Source organism: Bos indicus x Bos taurus, chromosome 12, assembly GCF_003369695.1.
Source record: "Bos indicus x Bos taurus breed Angus x Brahman F1 hybrid chromosome 12, Bos_hybrid_MaternalHap_v2.0, whole genome shotgun sequence".
Taxonomy (NCBI): domain Eukaryota; kingdom Metazoa; phylum Chordata; class Mammalia; order Artiodactyla; family Bovidae; genus Bos; species Bos indicus x Bos taurus.
In genome coordinates this window covers 18,923,020-18,940,377 of record NC_040087.1, presented here as the reverse complement: position 1 = coordinate 18,940,377, position 17,358 = coordinate 18,923,020, and the positions used below count along the sequence as shown (strand labels likewise).

At 46.7% G+C, this 17,358-nt stretch overlaps 1 protein-coding gene across 10 annotated transcripts in view; it reads left to right on the top strand.

Annotated features, from left to right (window-relative positions):
• Positions 1-17,358, top strand: part of RCBTB1 (RCC1 and BTB domain containing protein 1) — a 58,111-nt gene that overhangs the window by 21,916 nt on the left and 18,837 nt on the right. For 9 of the 10 annotated variants that reach the window (XR_003513720.1, XM_027557280.1, XM_027557278.1 and 6 more), the window contains exons 5-9: positions 6,792-6,958; positions 10,383-10,541; positions 13,453-13,560; positions 14,038-14,180; positions 15,171-15,361. Coding sequence is in view for 9 of the 10 variants with exons in the window: in XM_027557280.1 (XP_027413081.1) it covers positions 6,792-6,958; positions 10,383-10,541; positions 13,453-13,560; positions 14,038-14,180; positions 15,171-15,361 (768 nt within the window). In the remaining variant the exon portion in view is untranslated. Of the gene's footprint in view, positions 1-6,791; positions 6,959-10,382; positions 10,542-13,452; positions 13,561-14,037; positions 14,181-15,170; positions 15,423-17,358 lie in introns of all 10 variants that reach the window. The other variant, XM_027557283.1, reaches the window with a different exon arrangement.

Here is a 17,358-nt window from a genome sequence, read left to right as displayed (position 1 = left end):
ACCATCATCCTTGGAAGTCTCTTCACCTTTGTCCTTACTGAATCGCTACGTTTTGTTTACCATGTCTTCCTCCTCAGATTATACCCTCATGTGGGTGAGACACATTTTCTCGTAGCTTCCCAGAAAGGGATATGAGAGAAGTCTTTGAGACACCGTCTTAAAATGCCTTTATCTTCCCCAGGCAATTGATCCCTGACTTGTCTGCACAAAAAAGACAAAACAACAACAAAACAGCATTTTCCATGCCAATCCTTTAATAGTGTTTTGAGCATTTGCCTTTACTACCTGGTAGGCAGAGCTCAGTCCAGAGTAAAGGGTCTCTTCCTGGTAGGACCCATTTATAGCCCCCGAGGCTGCTGGCATTGTTCCAGTGTAATCCCCTTGCCAGCTCTGTTCGGGGGAATTTTCCCCATAGCCTTGTAGTCTCTCTTGTTGACAGAATGGTTCTTGTGCCTGCATTTTGTGGCTCTCAGGTGCAAGAGGAAGATGTCTAGATTCAACCTGTCTCTTCATCTCTGCAGGCCCCAACACCCATTCAGTTCATGGCCCCAGGAGGCCATTCCAAGAGAGTGCACCAGACGGTCACTTGGTGGTTCCCATCACCTTCTCGTGATGGGCGTGGACACGTCCTACTGTAATGTGCCTCTTTAATTCCCAGAGTGATCGCATAGGGCCATGCCCCACGTGGGCATCCCTTTTCCAGTCCAGTTTCCATTGCCCATCCACCTGACCACACAGCCAGGCCATTGGTTGCAGCCGGTGAGTTGGTAAAGACCCAACCACAGGGGCTTTTCCGATTGCTCAGTTTTTGCATCACTGCTGGGAAAACAGCCTGCAGTTCAGCCACTGAGCTGATTGTTCTTGCCTCCTTCAGTCAGTCTTGCCATCCACTGGTTTTAATGTGGCCACTTTCCAAATGGGAGAGTGTCCATTTGCCTTGGAACTGCGTCTGTAAGGCCAGCAGCTCTTGGTTGCTTGGTTAGAGCTTCACAGGGCACGTCCATAAGGTAGTGGGTTCTAGCAGCTTCTCAGCCGGCTCCAGAGTTGGTCCTCGATGAACAGAGGCTGCCTGCTTCATGATACAGCAGGCACCTCCCCACCTTACCCCAGCAGTATGCCCCCTCCGGGTAAAACATTTCTGTAACCCTCTGGGCGCTGCCTTCCTTACTAGAGTGCTTCTCCAACGCCACCCAAGATGATGTGGGTATCTCAAGTTTCATGATTATTTTATGTCCTTCAGTCATTGAGGAATCTCAGTTACCACCCAGGCAACTGATTTCCTCTCAAATGGTGAGCAGCATCTGGGAAATTTCTGGTCTGAAATCCCAGTGGTCACTGCTGGGAGGTGCTCCAGGTTGGCTGTAAGCTCCTGGTGCAGAGTGCAGGTGGCAGATACTCTCAAGGTCATGTCTGAGTCAGTGCCTTTCCACCTTTCAGCAATGGGAGAGCTGCCACCCTCTGCTAACTCAGACATACCTGCTCTCATGCAGGACCCCACTTGGATCCAGCTGTCTTTTGGGCAGTCTTACAGATGGGGCTTCCCTGCTGGCTTAGTAGCGAAGAATCCACCTGCCAAGCAGGAGATGCAGGTTCAGTCCCTGGGTCGGGAAGATCCCGTGGAGAAGAGAATGGCAACCCACTCCAATATTCTTGCCTTGGAAATCCCATGGACTGAGGATCCTGGTGGGCTACAGTCCATGAGGTTGCATAGCATCGTACACGACCGAAGTGATTTTAAAAAGCCTGCTGTTAGTCCCCAGAAACCATCTGCCTTTCCCGCAGGCCACTGGGCAATCTTCAGTCGTTCAGCGAGTACATTGGTCCCAGCGCCCCAGCTTGAATTACAGTGGTGAGCTCTTCTTGTCCACCGTGTGTTCTCTCTTTAAACACCTGTTTGGGCTCAGGCAGTTCTAGGGGTTCCCAGCCAGTGCCCAGTTAAAACTGGCCTGAGGGTGGATTTCCACACCTCATGTTTTAGGTAGGGGAAGCAGTCCCCAGTCAGAACTAATATCCATCCAGTAATACCTTCAGGTAAGAGAGACAGGACCACCTCACTCGGAGTCTGTTCCAAAACCCCACTTTCCATCCAGACTGTCACTTGACTCCTGTCCGCTGTTGCCCGTCCGCATCCTCCCATTCTAAGCTTGGCTGTTAAGACTTTACCCGCAGGCTGTGGAAGCACAGTGCGCTGGTCCTCTCTCCCCCTGGCTGTTTCACCCACACAGGGGCTTATGCCTTTGGGTGCCTGGCCAGCGGTGGGGCCAGAAGATCCTGGCCTTTAGGTCAGTTTTTATCGTGATCATCTTTCTTATCCTCGCCCCAGGGCATTCCGGATCAATTTTCTTATCTTAATCATTACCTTCTAGCTTTTTGAAAAGTGAAAAGTTGCTCAGTCGTGTCTGACTCTTTGTGACCCCATGGACTGTAGCTCACCAGGCTCCTCTGTCCATGGGATTCTCCAGGCAAGAATACTGGAGTGGGTTGCCATTTCCTTCTCCAGGGGATCTTTCCGACCCAGGCATTGAGCCCATTGGGATTGAATACAGGTGTCTCCTGTATTATGGACAGATTCTTTACCATCTGAGCCACCAGGGAAGCCCTTCTAGCTTTTTAAATGCCTTTAAAACTGGGATAAATAGAGTTGACTTGTTTGGGGCCCTTCGGTGTTAGAGACCAACATGGGGTCCCTTTGGTCTACCAGACTGTGACAGTGCCATGGGCATCCCTTGGCTTCAGTTCCATCAACATCCCTCGTCTGGCACGGCTTAGGCTCAGCCCAGGAGAGCACGACCACACCACATCGATCAGTTGAGCCAAGGTGGAGCAGGGGGGAGGCACGGCGAGGACAGTCACCAGAGGGGCCGATTTAAGCCTCACCGGCAACCTCTGCCCCCCACCTCGCCTCAGGCGAGAGCGGCCCATGACCCCAGGAGGAGAACGCCTGACACGTGGAACGGAGCCCACAGGGCGGGGGTCGCGTCTCAGCCTTCACTGGGTGCCTGCAGCGGGGAGCGCACAGGGTAGAAGACGCATGGCGCCTCGCCCCGCCGCCCTCGGATCGCCCGGAAACTGGAAGTGGCACCACAAGTCGGGTCAGCCAGACACACCACACAGGAGCTGGCACACAGGCCCAGGCGGGTGGCTCCAGTGGCAAGGGCCGAACCGGGCACCAGCTGGCGGCCCGAAGGCCCAGAGCCCCGCGTACATCCAGAGACCCAAAGTCCTTGGCGGCGGACACCGAAGGAGACCGTGTCAGCAAATGCCTTTAAAACTGGGATAAATAGAGTCGACTTGTTTGGGGCCCTTCGGTGTTAGAGACCAACATGGGGTCCCTTTGGTCCACCAGACTGTGACAGTGCCATGGGCATCCCTTGGCTTCAGTTCCATCAACATCCCTTTTATTGATCCCACTCGGTAATTGAAGACTTTTATTCTGCTGGGTTGGGTCCCTTGTTGCTCTCCCTTTGTCTTTCTCCATTTTCATAATTCCTTTCATGTTCTCTGTAAGATCCATATGAGGAAGTTGAGATAGCATATTGGATAAGGCATCTCAAACAATTTGATTTTGTATTCAGAGGTGAATACCCCAGGTATCGTAAAGCCAGTCCCACACGGCTTGCATATCAGCTGCTTCATCTGGGATGTTCCATTTGCCATTAGTAGGGGAGTTGGGAAATCCGTCTTCTCAGGATAAACACACTACTGTGGCTTTTATCCAGTCCACCACCCTGGCAGTCTCCTTGGGAATAACCTCCTGGGTCACGCACAGCCACGTGTGATGGTTCAGTAGAGAGCAGTGGGTCCTGCCTCAACCCACACATGCTCCTCCAGCCTGCAGCCTTGAAAACCACAGACACAGCCCTTATGTCAGTTGCACACACAGCCTGTGTCAGTAAAGGTTCCTCAGGAAGCCCATGACATCAGCCCTCAGAATGAGCCAGTTCCTGCACGCTGTACCCCCTGCCTTCGGTTGTTTCTTGGTTTCCCCTTCCCCTGCTGCTGCTGCTAAGTCGCTTCAGTCGTATCCGACTCTGTGCGACCCCATAGACGGCAGCCCACCAGGCTCCCCCGTCCCTGGGATTCTCCAGGTAAGAACACTGGAGTGGGTTGCCATTTCCTTCTCCAATGCATGAAAGTGAAAAGTGAAAGTGAAGTCGCTCAGTTGTGTCCGACTCTTCACGACCCCATGGACTGCAGCCTACCAGGCTTCTCCGTCCATGGGATTTTCCAGGCAAGAGTACTGGAGTGGGGTGCCATCGCCTTCTCCACCGCTTCCCCTACGTTAACTATTTTCTCAGTTGACTCAGAGGTAGTAGAAGTAGTTTCTGTTAATCCTACATAATTTTCTCGGCAGCTTTGAGGCAAATGGCTGAAGCTCAGATTGACCCAAATCTGAGTTTGAACCAACATCAGGGGCCCAACCCAGCACTTACTTTTATTTTCATTTTGGCTGTTATATATGAAATAAGCAGGGAATTGTTCATTTAGCGTGCTGCTTATTTTGCATTTCCTTATGTATCTGTTGAGCCAGTTCCTTAGGAGTTGGCTCTACTCCCATTTCTAAATTGCGTTGGTAACTTTGACCTTTAGTAACTGATCACAGCATGGCTGCAGTTTCATACCATGGTGACTAGGTAGCTCTCCGGGAGTCAGAGTTTCCTCATTCTTTGCTCTTTAATCTCTTTGTCTTCAAAAAGCAAATGTCTGTGAGCCATTTGCAGGCTATCCCATTCCTGATATCAACTAAATAGAGAGTTCTTGTGTGCAGTGTGTGTGTGTGAGAGAGAGACAGAGAGAGAGAGAGACAGAAGGTGTTAATTAATTCCTAGACCCAATCTGTGTGTACATGTATGTATATAGGCATTCCCACACCAAGAAGTTCAGTTCAGTTCAGTTCAGTCGCTCAGTCGTGTCCGACTCTTTGCGACCCCATGAATCGCAGCACACCAGGCCTCCCTGTCCATCACCAACTCCTGGAGTTCACCCAAACTCGTGTGCATCGAGTCGGTGGTGCCATCCAGCCATCTCATCCTCTGTCGTCCCCTTCTCCTCCTGCCCCCAATCCCTCCCAGCATCAGAGTCTTTTCCAATGAGTCAACTCTTTGCATGAGGTGGCTAAAGTACTGGAGTTTCAGCTTCAGCATCATTCCTTCCAAAGAAATCCCAGGGCTGATCTCCTTCAGAATGGACTGGTTGGATCTCCTTGCAGTCCAAGGGACTCTCAAGACTCTTCTCCAACACCACAATTCAAAAGCATCAATTCTTCAGCGCTCAGCCTTCTTCACAGTCCAACTCTCACATCCATACATGACCACTGGAAAAACCATAGCCTTGACTAGACGGACCTTAGTTGGCAAAGTAATGTCTCTGCTTTTGAATATGCTATCTAGGTTGGTCATAACTTTCCTTCCAAGGAGTAAGCATCTTTTAATTTCATGGCTGCAGTCACCATCTGCAGTGATTTTGGAGCCCAAAAAAATAAAGTCTGACACCGTTTCCCCATCTATTTCCCATGAAGTGATGGGACCGGATGCCATGATCTTTGTTTTCTGAATGTTGAGCTTTAAGCCAACTTTTTCACTCTCCACTTGGACTTTCATCAAGAGGCTTTTTAGTTCCTCTTCACTTTCTGCCATAAGGGTGGTGTCATCTGCATATCTGAGGTTATTGATATTTCTCCCGGCAATCTTGATTCCAGCTTGTGTTTTTTCCAGTCCAGTGTTTCTCATGATGTACTCTGCATATAAGTTAAATAAGCAGGGTGATAATATACAGCCTTGACGTACTCCTTTTCCTATTTGGAACACCAAGAAGTAGTGCTTGGATATTATCAGGGTGTCTAGGAATTGCACACAATTCTGATGCTATCTATGCAGAGATAGAATCAGATTGCACAGGTAAGAGGCTCAGTCCCACAACACCACCCTCCACATGAGATGCTGGTCTTGAGCCCAGGTTGTTACCTGGGCTTCTGATTAACCTGCTGCAAATCCCAGGTTCCCTCCATCTCTCCTCGGGCTTTGTGGGTTTTTGTTTTTGTTTTTGTTCTCCACCATGCCATGTAGCATGTGGGATCTTAGTCCCCGACCCAGGGGTCAAACTCAGGCCCCCTGCAGTGGAAGCGCAGATTCCCAACCACTGGACCACCGGGGAATTCGTGCTTTGGATTGGATTAATTTGCCGGAATGACTCAAGGAACTCCAGAAAATCGATTTACTCACTAGATGACTGATTATTATAAAAGGATATGAATCAACAGCGTGAATAAAGGAGCCTCCATCCTTGTAAGGCTTGGTGTCTAACACAGTGGCATGTGTAAGTGTTCTGGTTCTCCAACATGGAAACCCTCTGAAAAGGGGCCAGACAGCTGTCCCCTGAGGTTCTTACGGAGGCTTCCTTATATAGTCATGATGGCTAAGCCATCGGCATTGGCAGTTGATTCAGCCTCCAGCCCTCTCCCCTCCGACCCACTTACCTGGTGGTTGGTTCTCCTGGCAACAGAGATGCCAGGAGATAATGTTCTTGTTATCAAAAGACACCCTCGTCATTGTCAGCTCTAAGGAGATTCCTCCGGTTTGGGGAGCTGTGAGCCAGGGACTGTGGATGATGACCAAGTATACAAGAGCAATGTATTTTTGTAATCTGGATGACCAAATACATATTTCTTACAAATCACAATGTCACTAAAAGAAGTAAAGGTTAACACGAGTTGTACAGAGTCTGGGAGGAAAGTTCGGGGTCGGCTGCCTCTTCTCTGAGCTGACTGTGTGTGTGTGGCCCTCCTTGTGTAGATGGAGTCGTGTATGCCTGGGGCCACAATGGCTACAGCCAGCTTGGGAATGGGACGACCAACCAAGGCCTGGCACCCATCCAGGTCTGCACCAACCTCTTGATCAAGCAAGTGGTTGAAGTAGCTTGTGGCTCGCATCATTCAATGGCTCTGGCAGCTGATGGAGAGGTAAGTGCCTTGCTCTTATGCTTTATTGTTACTTTTATTTATTTTTAATTTTGGGGGGCCATTCCTCAAGGTGTGGGAGATCTTAGTTCCCTGACTGGGTATCATGCTCCCTGTAATGGAGGTGCGAAGTCTCAGCCACTGGACTGCCAGGGGAGTCCCTCGTTCACTTCCCTGTAGCTTGAAGGGTAAAGAATCTGCCTGCAATGCAGGAGACTTGGGTTTGATTCCTGTATTGGGAAGATTCTCTGGAGAAGGAAATGGCAACCCATTCCAGTATCCTTGCCTGGAGAATCCATAGACAGAGGAGCATGGGGGGCTACAGTCCATGGGGTTGCAGAAAGTTGGACATGACTGAGCAACTAACACACACAAAAGACATATAAAAGTTACCGTCTTAACCATTTTTAAGTGTTCAGTTCAGTGACATGATGTATACTCACGTTGTTTTGCAGCCATCACCACCATCCATCCACAGCACTTTCATCTTGCAGAACTGACCTCTGTGCCCATTAAACATGAACTCTCTCCTTTTAGTTCCAGCCCCTGGCAACCCCCATTCTGCTTTCTTAGAATTTAACCCCTCTAGGTACCTCATATGAGTGGAATCACACAGTACTTGTTCACTGTGACCGCCTTATCTCACCTAATATCTTCAAGGTTCATCCATGTGGCCACATGTAGTGGATTTTCATCCCTTTTTAAGGCTGACACTGTTTCATTGTTTATCTGTTTTGTTTATCCATTTGTCTGTTGATGAACATTTGGATCATTTCTACCTTTGGCCATGTGAAAGTGCCTTGCCTTTTTTTTTTTTTTTTAAAGACCATATTTGTACTTGAACTGAATATCATGTGAACATAGCTGCCCTGGATACATAGCTAAAACCACCGTGAGAACAAGCTCCTTCTCTAACACAGCCTACGTTGTGTGGTCTGGAGCACTCTTTTGAAGACAGTAGACTGAATTCTTAAGGCAGTTAAGTCTCTTGCTTTTTGCTCAGATTACAAATCAGATGTGTATGACAGTGTTCTATACTGTCGTTTTTTTAATGACCTCTCCCCGCACCCTACCCCCAGGTCTATTTTGTTTTTCAGTAAATGTAGTGATGTCATAGCATCACTACCAACATTCCAGTAGGTTCTGTACAGCTTGATTTCCTGTCCCCCCCAGCCAAGTTCCACGCATATCTTAAATGTCACTCATCCCGCTGGTTCTATCGTCTGGTGTCTTGTGTCATTTCGTTCCTCTCCATCTCTATCACCTTAGGTCAGGCTTGGCCATCTCCTGGACTGTTGCCATGGGCTCTTCTGTTTCATAGCTTTTTTTTTCTTTTTTAAAATATTTACTTATTTATTTGGCTGTGCCGGATCTTAGTTGCAGCATGCAAGGACTTTAGCTGTGGGATGTGGGATCTAGTTCCCTGACCAGGGATCAAAGTCAGGCCCCCTGCACTGGGAGTACAGAGTCTTAGCCACTGGCCCCCCAGGGCAGTCCCGATCCCATAGCTTTTACATTGGTCTACACTGTGCAGAATAACTTCTCTGTCCACTGTGTCTTCGGAAATAAAAGTCAGATTCTGTTGTTCCCTGTTTAGTCCTTCAGAGACTTTAGAGTGATTTCACTAAGTGGGGTGAGCAGCTCGGTGAGATAAAGGTTTCGTGGCTGTGATGTGCTGGAGCCAGGCCTTGCACACAGCCCTGCTGCATGGAATCTACTGTTCCCAACCTGTTTCTTGGTCAGTGGAACCCCAGTCCCCATTTTTTTAAAAAACAAACGGCAACTGCATTGGTAGAGAACTTGGGCTATTTGAAAAGAAGTGCAAAAGAATGACGGTTGAAATTAGAACTTGCTAATTGTGCAGCGTGCATTCCTGGTTTATTGTAACCTTAAGCATATGCTACTCTGGGAAACTGGTAAATATAAATATTTACACTAGCTAGTCCTGTGAATCCAGTTAGTGAAGTGAAGTGAAGTCGCTCAGTCGTGTCCGACTCTTTGCGACTCCATGGGCTGTAGCTTATCAGGCTCCTCCGTCCATGGGATTTTCCAAGCAAGAGTGCTGCAGTGGATTGCCATTTCCTTTTCCAGGGGATCTTCCCGACCCAGGAATTGAACCCAGGTTTCCCGCATTGCAGGCAGACGCTTTACCGTCTGAGCCACCAGGGAAGCCACTTAACAGGAAGTAATTACTTTGAGGGTTTTTTCTTTCTGTGCCTGTGAAATGAACCTGTGCCACATGTACTTTTTAAGATATCAGTGTGAGTTTCAAGACAGTCCATGGGCAGCCTCAGACATGTGATCTTAGGTAGAAAATGCTGACAGAGGAGAGAGAACAGAGACTCATGGAAGCCAGAACTCAGGATGTGTGAGGACCGCTTGCCACAGGCAAGTGATGGGGTGAGAGGGGTCCTCACAGATCTTCCTAGTGATGGAGGAAGTTATCTCCTCTGCTGCCAGCATCTGCCCTTGGCTCATTCTCTCTGGCCACACTCTTGTTTGACAGGCTCAGTTAATAATTAACTTGAAGGGATTTTTCATTTTGTTTTTCATCTTTAGCTTAGAGATCCATTTGTGTCTCTCTCCATTAGAAATATGGTTTTCAGGCTGTGGCTGATCACAGGCAAAAAGTAAACAGGATGCAGTTGAGGAGGGGAGCTGCTTGGAGATGACAGCCAGTGAGGACTCAGAAAACATTATCAAGCACAACTCAACATTCTAGAGCAGCAGTTCTACAGTTAAAAATAATTAAAAAAAAAAAAAAAGAATTTCTTAACAACCCCATGTCATTCCTGTAGGGACAGGCATCTCCTTAATACTTGTGAGTGTGACTGTGTTAGGAAGTGGAACTGTGATTAATAATTGTAATGATGGTGGGCTTGTGTCATCAGGAAGGGTCTATAGTATCGCCCACTGGTGATTAATGAGATAGAGGAAAGTAAGTATTGTTTGAAGGATTTCCATGGGGGGAAAAAAAAGACTACACCCAAAGAGTTAGGCTGATTTTTGTTCATATCACTGATACTTACGTGGCACATACCTCATTTCCTTTGGATGCCAGATTTAAAAACCATAAAGAGCTACTAAAATTGTAGTGGCTGTGTAACAGTGTCGAGAGCGCCGCTAGACTGCTTGGGTTCATATTAGTAGTAAATCGTATTTACTAGCTGTGGAATCTCAAGCAAGTCACTTGACCTCTCTGTGTTCCCGTCTACACGTATACAATGGGGATGATAATAGTATTAATACCGACCCCAGGGTCATCTTTCAGGCTTCCTGTGAGGGTTCCTGTGTGTGAAGCACTTAGGACCATTGGCACGCTGTAAGGACTCATTCAGTGGGTTTGTTTTGTTTTATGATGATTATCGTGTGTTAGAATTTTCACCCTTACTCTTCTTTCTTCCTCTTTTATCCTTCTCTTGTGTAGGTATTTGCTTGGGGCTATAACAACTGCGGCCAGGTGGGGTCAGGGTCCACCGCAAACCAGCCAACTCCTCGGAAAGTGACAAACTGTTTACATATTAAGAGGGTGGTGGGCATCGCCTGTGGTCAGACCTCGTCCATGGCTGTTCTGGACAATGGTGAGGTGAGCGGTCTTCGCACCCCCCTTTCTCCTGTCCTTTTCTTTATGAGGTACGGGCTTAGATCATGGAAGGAAGAGTGCTCTGATTTGATGGCTCCATGGATAGTTAACTGATAGAGGTGCAACCACAGGCTGTTCACTCCTCATTATGAATTTTTAAGTTCCAAGGTTTATCTGCAAGTAGAAGTTGAATGTGTTTTTGCCAGATTCACATAGCCCGATGCTTACAGGCATTTGTTTGTGATTTAATGTAGTAGATGAAAGAAGTTGACGTTACCGCTTTCTTCTAATGAAAGAGGACTCTTTTTTTTTTTTTTAAGTGAAAGCTGGTTTATTTAGAGAGATAGACATTCCATAGACAGAATACAGCCTGTCTCATCGAAACACTCTGCAGACCGAGTGCGGGCCACCTCAGAAGGTGAGAGGCCCTGTGCGCTCTTTAAAGTTAGCTGACGGTGTTTATAAACACTGATGCTAATGGGCATGAAGGCTCTGTGCCTGCTGGTGTCTGCAATGCTTGCCCCTAGGAAGAAGCAACTTGCAAATGCAGAATTTTTCATCCTGATGGTTATTAGCTACTTTTAAAAAACCCACCTTTCAGTGATCCTTGACCACAGTCACCTTTGAGCTGATGGTTATTTCTATAAAATTGTTCTGGTTGCAGCTTCTACTTAAATGGACCTTTTACCACTTGTATGTGTCCCAGTGCACAAACTTTACTCCAGGATACTTCTCTGAACGCGAATGTACGGCATCCTGCATCGGGGTGTGAGGGTGCTATAGAGTTTACTGAGTGCTCAGCTCTGTTAGCTGACTTTCTGAATCAAGCCTGATATTATGCTGGATGACTTCTGAATTCCTTGGGATAGTCATCTAACATCCTCCATCCCAGTATTTTCCACTTCTTTCTTTATTTATTTTTTGAAAAACTTTTTTAATTTTTAAAAGTAAATTTAATTTAAAAATTATTATGTGATTAATTCAACAAAGGAAAACAAATAAGACATATGAAATAAAAAGTGAATGCCTTTCCCTCAGTTTTTTAATGGCTTGATGTATATCCTTTTGGACCTTTCTCTATAAATAGTTACATATGGGTGAGTATAATTACCTACCGCTTTTCTCTGCCAGTCTGCACCTTTTCTGCTTTAACAGCATAGATGTTTTACCTGGATCCATTGGCAGACCATTTATAGTTGCTTCCATTATAACCATTATAACAGTTGCTTAATTTTCTTTGTATGGATGTTGGTTTTCCATGACCCATATCCAGAACTCTTCTGATGGGCATTTCAACTTTTTTTTTTTTTTTTCATATTTGGCTATTAAAAACACTGTTGCACTGATTTTCTCTGTTACTGTTTGTGTGTATATCTTTGTACACACAAGTATTTCTATAGAATAATTTTCCAGAAATAGGGTACATTTTTTGATAGCTCTTGCCAAATTTCTCCCCAGAAGGTTCAAACCTGTTAGACTTCCGACACTAAACGTGCTTTTGGCAATATCTTGCTAGCACCCTGAACTCCTTGTCTCCTTTTCCCCTTGTCACAGGGATGTGGAAGGCCCTCACCCACGCCCATTTGCCCTGCGTTGCCCTGGGGTGTGTTGCCACCACACCTCGTGTTTCTGATCTGAGCCAGGCCTTCTGTCTGTTCCTGGCCAGGACTTCACCCTTTGCACACTGGCTGTTCTCAGCCTTCAACAGTCACTGTCAGACCTGTGCCCGGCTCTGCTGCTTTGAGCAGAGTGAGGGAGAGGCAGGTTCAGGAGATAAGCAGGTAGGCTGGCTGGACCCACCTTGGGTGGTGGTGGGGAAAAGACCAGAAGGAAAAGTAAAGGCCAAGGGATGAAGGGCCCAAACACAGACCAAGGAACGTGAAATGCATCCATGGATCTGCCACTGAAATATTCCAAAGCAGAGATTTGAGCAGCGTGACCCCTCTTGCTGCAGGCGTCTGAGGGGTCCCCACATCCTCCTGTGTCCCCTCCTTACACCTCTTTCCTCTGTCCCCTCTCCTGTGCTCCTGCCGTCACTGCCTTTGCTGGACCCCCATCAGAGCTCACTATCTGCCAACGGGAGATGAGTTTATGTCTTTGAGGTCTTTCTGCCTCTGGTCTTGCTCACCACAGTCACCCTTCATGTTGCTGCCTGCAAGATAGCTCCAGAATACAACTTTAATCATGTTTATCTCTGCTTTGGAATATTTCAGTGGCAGATCCATGGATGCATTTCACGTTCCTTGGTCTATGTTTGGGCACTTCATCCCTTGGCCTTTACTTTTCCTTCTGGTCTTTTCCCCACCACCACCCAAGGTGGGACCAGCCAGCCCACCTGCTTATCTCCTGAACCTGCCTCTCCCTGGGATGAAGGTATACCTTCATCCGCATCTACCCTTTAGCCAGATCTGAGCATCTACCCTGCTCAGATTTCTGCTATCTAAAAAAATCTTTGCTTAACTTTCTTCCTATGGCTAAGTCCTTTCTCCTCTCTACCTGTAGTGCCTTGATTATATCTCTACCCCAGCACTTGCTGTCTGGCTGCAGAAGAATTGCGTATGTCCATCTCCCCTGTTCACCTGCTTCCAAAGACTTAATTCCTAGTACTTCTCAAAAAATCCTGAAATACAGTCAGTGGTTAATAGTTGTTAATGAGCCTTAGGTTCCTCTTATAGCAAGCAAGAATTAATGACTCGCCCAAGGCTATCCAGCTAGTAAGCTCTGGAGTAGAAGCTGCCGGATTCTGTCATCCCCATGCCTGAAACATCTGTTTGGAGATCAGTTGTAGGACCTCATTCACTAGAATAAGAGTGTTGGAAGTGAAAGAAATCTCTCATTTGTTTAGACGGATTTCATTTTTATCTCTTTCCTCCTACCAGCAGTTTTAAAACCCTCTTCTCCCTCTTTCTCTAAGGTGTATGGCTGGGGCTACAACGGCAATGGTCAGCTCGGCTTGGGAAACAATGGCAATCAGCTGACCCCCGTGAGAGTGGCAGCTTTGCACAGTGTGTGTGTCAACCAGGTATGTGTGGTGGGCTCCTAGCTGCTGCTCCCCGTCTGTCTTCCCTGCTCTGACTTGGAACATTGTGAGAATTTAGATCCCGGACCAGGGATTGAACTTGTTCCTCCTGTAATAGAAGCATGGAGTCCCAATCATTGGACCAATAGGGAAGTCCCAGAGATTCACTCTTTTAACCAGACTTGTTGAACAGTACCCTGTGCCTTCATCTGCCACATTTATATTCTCCCTAAATTCCCATGATGAGAAGCAAGACCATGGTGCTGGCACATTGGTCTTGATAATTTGAAAAGCTACTGGGAAAAAGCCAGTAGTCTCAGGTATAGGCTTTTCGAATGCTTTTTTAATGTTCCAGAGAATGTCAGTCCACATCTGATGATGAATTGGCATTCTGCAGGAGCTGGCTGTAATCTTTAAGTAGATGTTTCCCCTGCCCTTCCTGTTCTCCTGTTGATGGTAACCATGTAAATTTACTTGCAGATTGTCTGCGGCTATGCACATACTCTAGCACTAACCGATGAGGGCTTGCTCTATGCCTGGGGAGCTAACACGTATGGGCAGCTGGGAACTGGCAATAAAAATAACCTGCTAAGCCCAGCACACATCATGGTGGAGAAAGAAAGGTAACTTGGCGGTACCATGTCTTGGGATTGTGTGTGCATGGGGACTTGGGCCTGTGTGCTGGAGCGCTGGTGTTTGGCTTTGTAGCTCTTCCGTTCGTTAACGTTCTCATTGTGAACGAGAGTGCTGTACCAGTCAGCGTGAAGGTGAAGTTGACATGATTCTCTTGCAGCTTTCTCAGATGACCACCCGACATAACCACCGAAAGGCATTCATGCATTTTGGTGTATTGCCTGCAGACTTCCCAGTAGGGTCTGTCACCATGTTGAAATTTAAAACCTATTATTTTCCCTTTGAGCCAACTAAACTTTTAAATAAAAAAAATCTGCCCTTGAAAGGCCATTATCTGTTTTAATATTGATTTGATTTAATGTGTGTTACTGGAATAGATGCTTAAGTGTTTGTTGAGCCATATTGTGAGTTCTTGCCCACTAAAGCTTTAGGATGTTGACTTCTAATTCTGGGACGCCACTTAAGAAGCATGCAGAGAAATGTAGTAAGTTTGGCTTGATGTCCCTTTGGATTGGGATATTCAGAGTCCATGACCCCTGGACCACTGCTTAGTCAGCCTAATGAGCGTTCTGAGCCCCGATTGGGGGAAAGAGAGAAAGTTGTATGTGTAAGGAAATGGTTTATTGAATACAGGATTTTTTGCTACTGGGTAAGCCCCCAGAACTGCCAGGACATTTTTTTCAGTGTCTACTTTCCTCATTTACTGTGGTTGCTAGTCCGTTTTCCCAGGTTTTCCTCAACAGTATGCATTACTTGTCCTAACTCAGAATGAACTTTGGGTGAGAATGGGGCACCAGGATGAGTGTAACCCAGAGCTGTTGCTCCAGTCTTTTGGTTTTGTCCGTATGACCTGACAGCTAACTTTCCTGGATCCTGGGCTCTTTGAGATGTTCGGAGCACAAAACTTTTACTTACCCTGTGTGGTGCGCTTGGGCTTCTGCAAAGCAAACATAACGTGCGTTTTTCTTAAAACTCTCCAGGGTGATAGAGATCGCGGCCTGCCACTCAGCGCACACGTCGGCCGCCAAGACGCAGGGCGGCCATGTGTACATGTGGGGCCAGTGCCGCGGCCAGTCGGTGACCCTGCCGCACCTCACGCACTTATCCTCCACCGACGACGTGTTCGCCTGCTTTGCCACGCCCGCCGTCACGTGGCGCCTCCTGTCTGTGGGTGAGAGAGAGCTCCGGCTGCCCGCCCGGACGAAGGGCACCGTCAGCGGAGCGCTGTGCCTGTGCGTCTGCTGGCTGTGGGCTCCGTCCGCTTCAGAATGCTTTATCCTCCTTTAGCTTTAAAACCCTTCCCCAAATTAGACTTGCATGATACTGTTTATTAAAATGCTATGGAATATTATATGAATTTATTATTTCCTCCTCTTGGGTGTTTTCAGTTTGAGGTGAAATTCACATACAAAAATGAACCATTTTTAAAGTATACAATTCAGAGGCATTTACTGCCTTCACCATGTTGCTGAGCCAGCATTTCCATCAAGCTCTGCAGCATTTCATCACCTTAGAAGAAACCCCTATACCCATTACGCAGTCACTCCCCATTCTTTCTCCCCCCCAACCACTGGCAGCTACCAATTTGTTTGTTTTGTTTTGTTTCTATCTATGGATTTACCGGTTCTGGATGTTTGCCTTAGGTGGAATCTTACCATGTACAACCTTTTGTGTCTGACTTCTTTCACTCAGTGCTTTTGAGACCCATCCAGGTTGTAACATAATACGTGTCAGTGCTTCTTTTTATGACTGAGTAGGAGAAGGACATGGCAACCCACTCCAGTGTTCTTGCCTGGAGAATCCCAGGGACGGCGGAGCCTGGTGGGCTGCCGTCTGTGGGGTCGCACAGAGTCGGACACGACTGAAGCGACTCAGCAGCAGCAGCAGCAGTGTTGGGTTATATATATAGACCACAGTTTGTCATCTGTTGATGGACATTTGGATGGTTTCCACTTTTTGGCTATTGTGAATACTGTTGTCTTGAACATTCATGTACAGATATTTGAGTGTGTACAAATGTTCTTAAGTGCTTTTGTAATACTGAATTTATCATATAATTTAACGTGAACTTAAAAAAAAATGAAGAACTTGTTAACTTTGTGGAGTTAATTCCACTTTTTTTTCTCCTTTTTTCCTTTCAACCAACCTCAAACTTTTTTTTTCCTTGGAGGAGAGCTAAGGAGAGATATTATGAAGGATAGTGGGGGACTTACCTGGTAGTTAAAGACTCTGTGCTCCCACTGCAGGGGGCCCAGGTTCGATCCCTAGTCAAGGAACTAAGATCCCACCTGCTGCACAGTGTGGCCTGAAAAAGAACAAAAGGATAGTGGAATTCAGGGTGATCTTTGGTTACGTCAGCTGTCCCTTTTCTGAATACTGTCTTCCTTCATGGGCCTGTTGTTGATCGAAAATGTGAAGCTGTCATCAAGCTGAGTAGCCATTAGCAGGATAATCTTGGTCTCTCTTTATTTCTTTTTTGTACCTTTTAGCCAGTGTATTTCTTTTTTTTTTTTTTTTTAGTGTATTCTAAATGTATTTTTTCTAAATTGTTCTTTGTTTATAATGCAGAGGGAATAAAGTGAGCCAGGAAACCCTGTGCTTGAAAATTAATACAGCTGTGACAGCATGGGGTTTGGTTGCTCAGCAGTTGATACTGAAGGTCTTGTAAGACACGTCCAGCTCAGGTGCGTCAGGCAGCTGGGGCTGTCCCATCAACAGGTGACCAGTCTTTGTGGTCATGGGGAAAGATGTTTAGGAAAAGTAAAGCTGCTGCTCAACTTAAAGAAATGGAACCTTTCCAGATTCTCTAACTGTAATTCAGTGATTGTTTGCAGTGAATGTTGTGATTAGAGAAAATTTAGTTCATAGGACGGGACTCCTTGGCCATACTCACACATATGTATAGACCTGTACACATTTTCAGAGTCTCATATACCTGCCTAACCTGGACCTGTTTATGAAAGGGTTCTTGCATCTTAAAATCCTCATCTTGAAAAGACATTCTTTTCAGACCAAATGTCCTACCATTTTCTATTAAGTTTGGAAAAAGTACAGTCACTAAGTATATCTCCAGGTGACCTCTTTTCCTGTCCACCCTCTAAACGTCAGAAGTGTTTGCTTACTCACAGTTTCTGATCTCAGCAGAGTGCTGGGAAGAAAGTCAGAGGA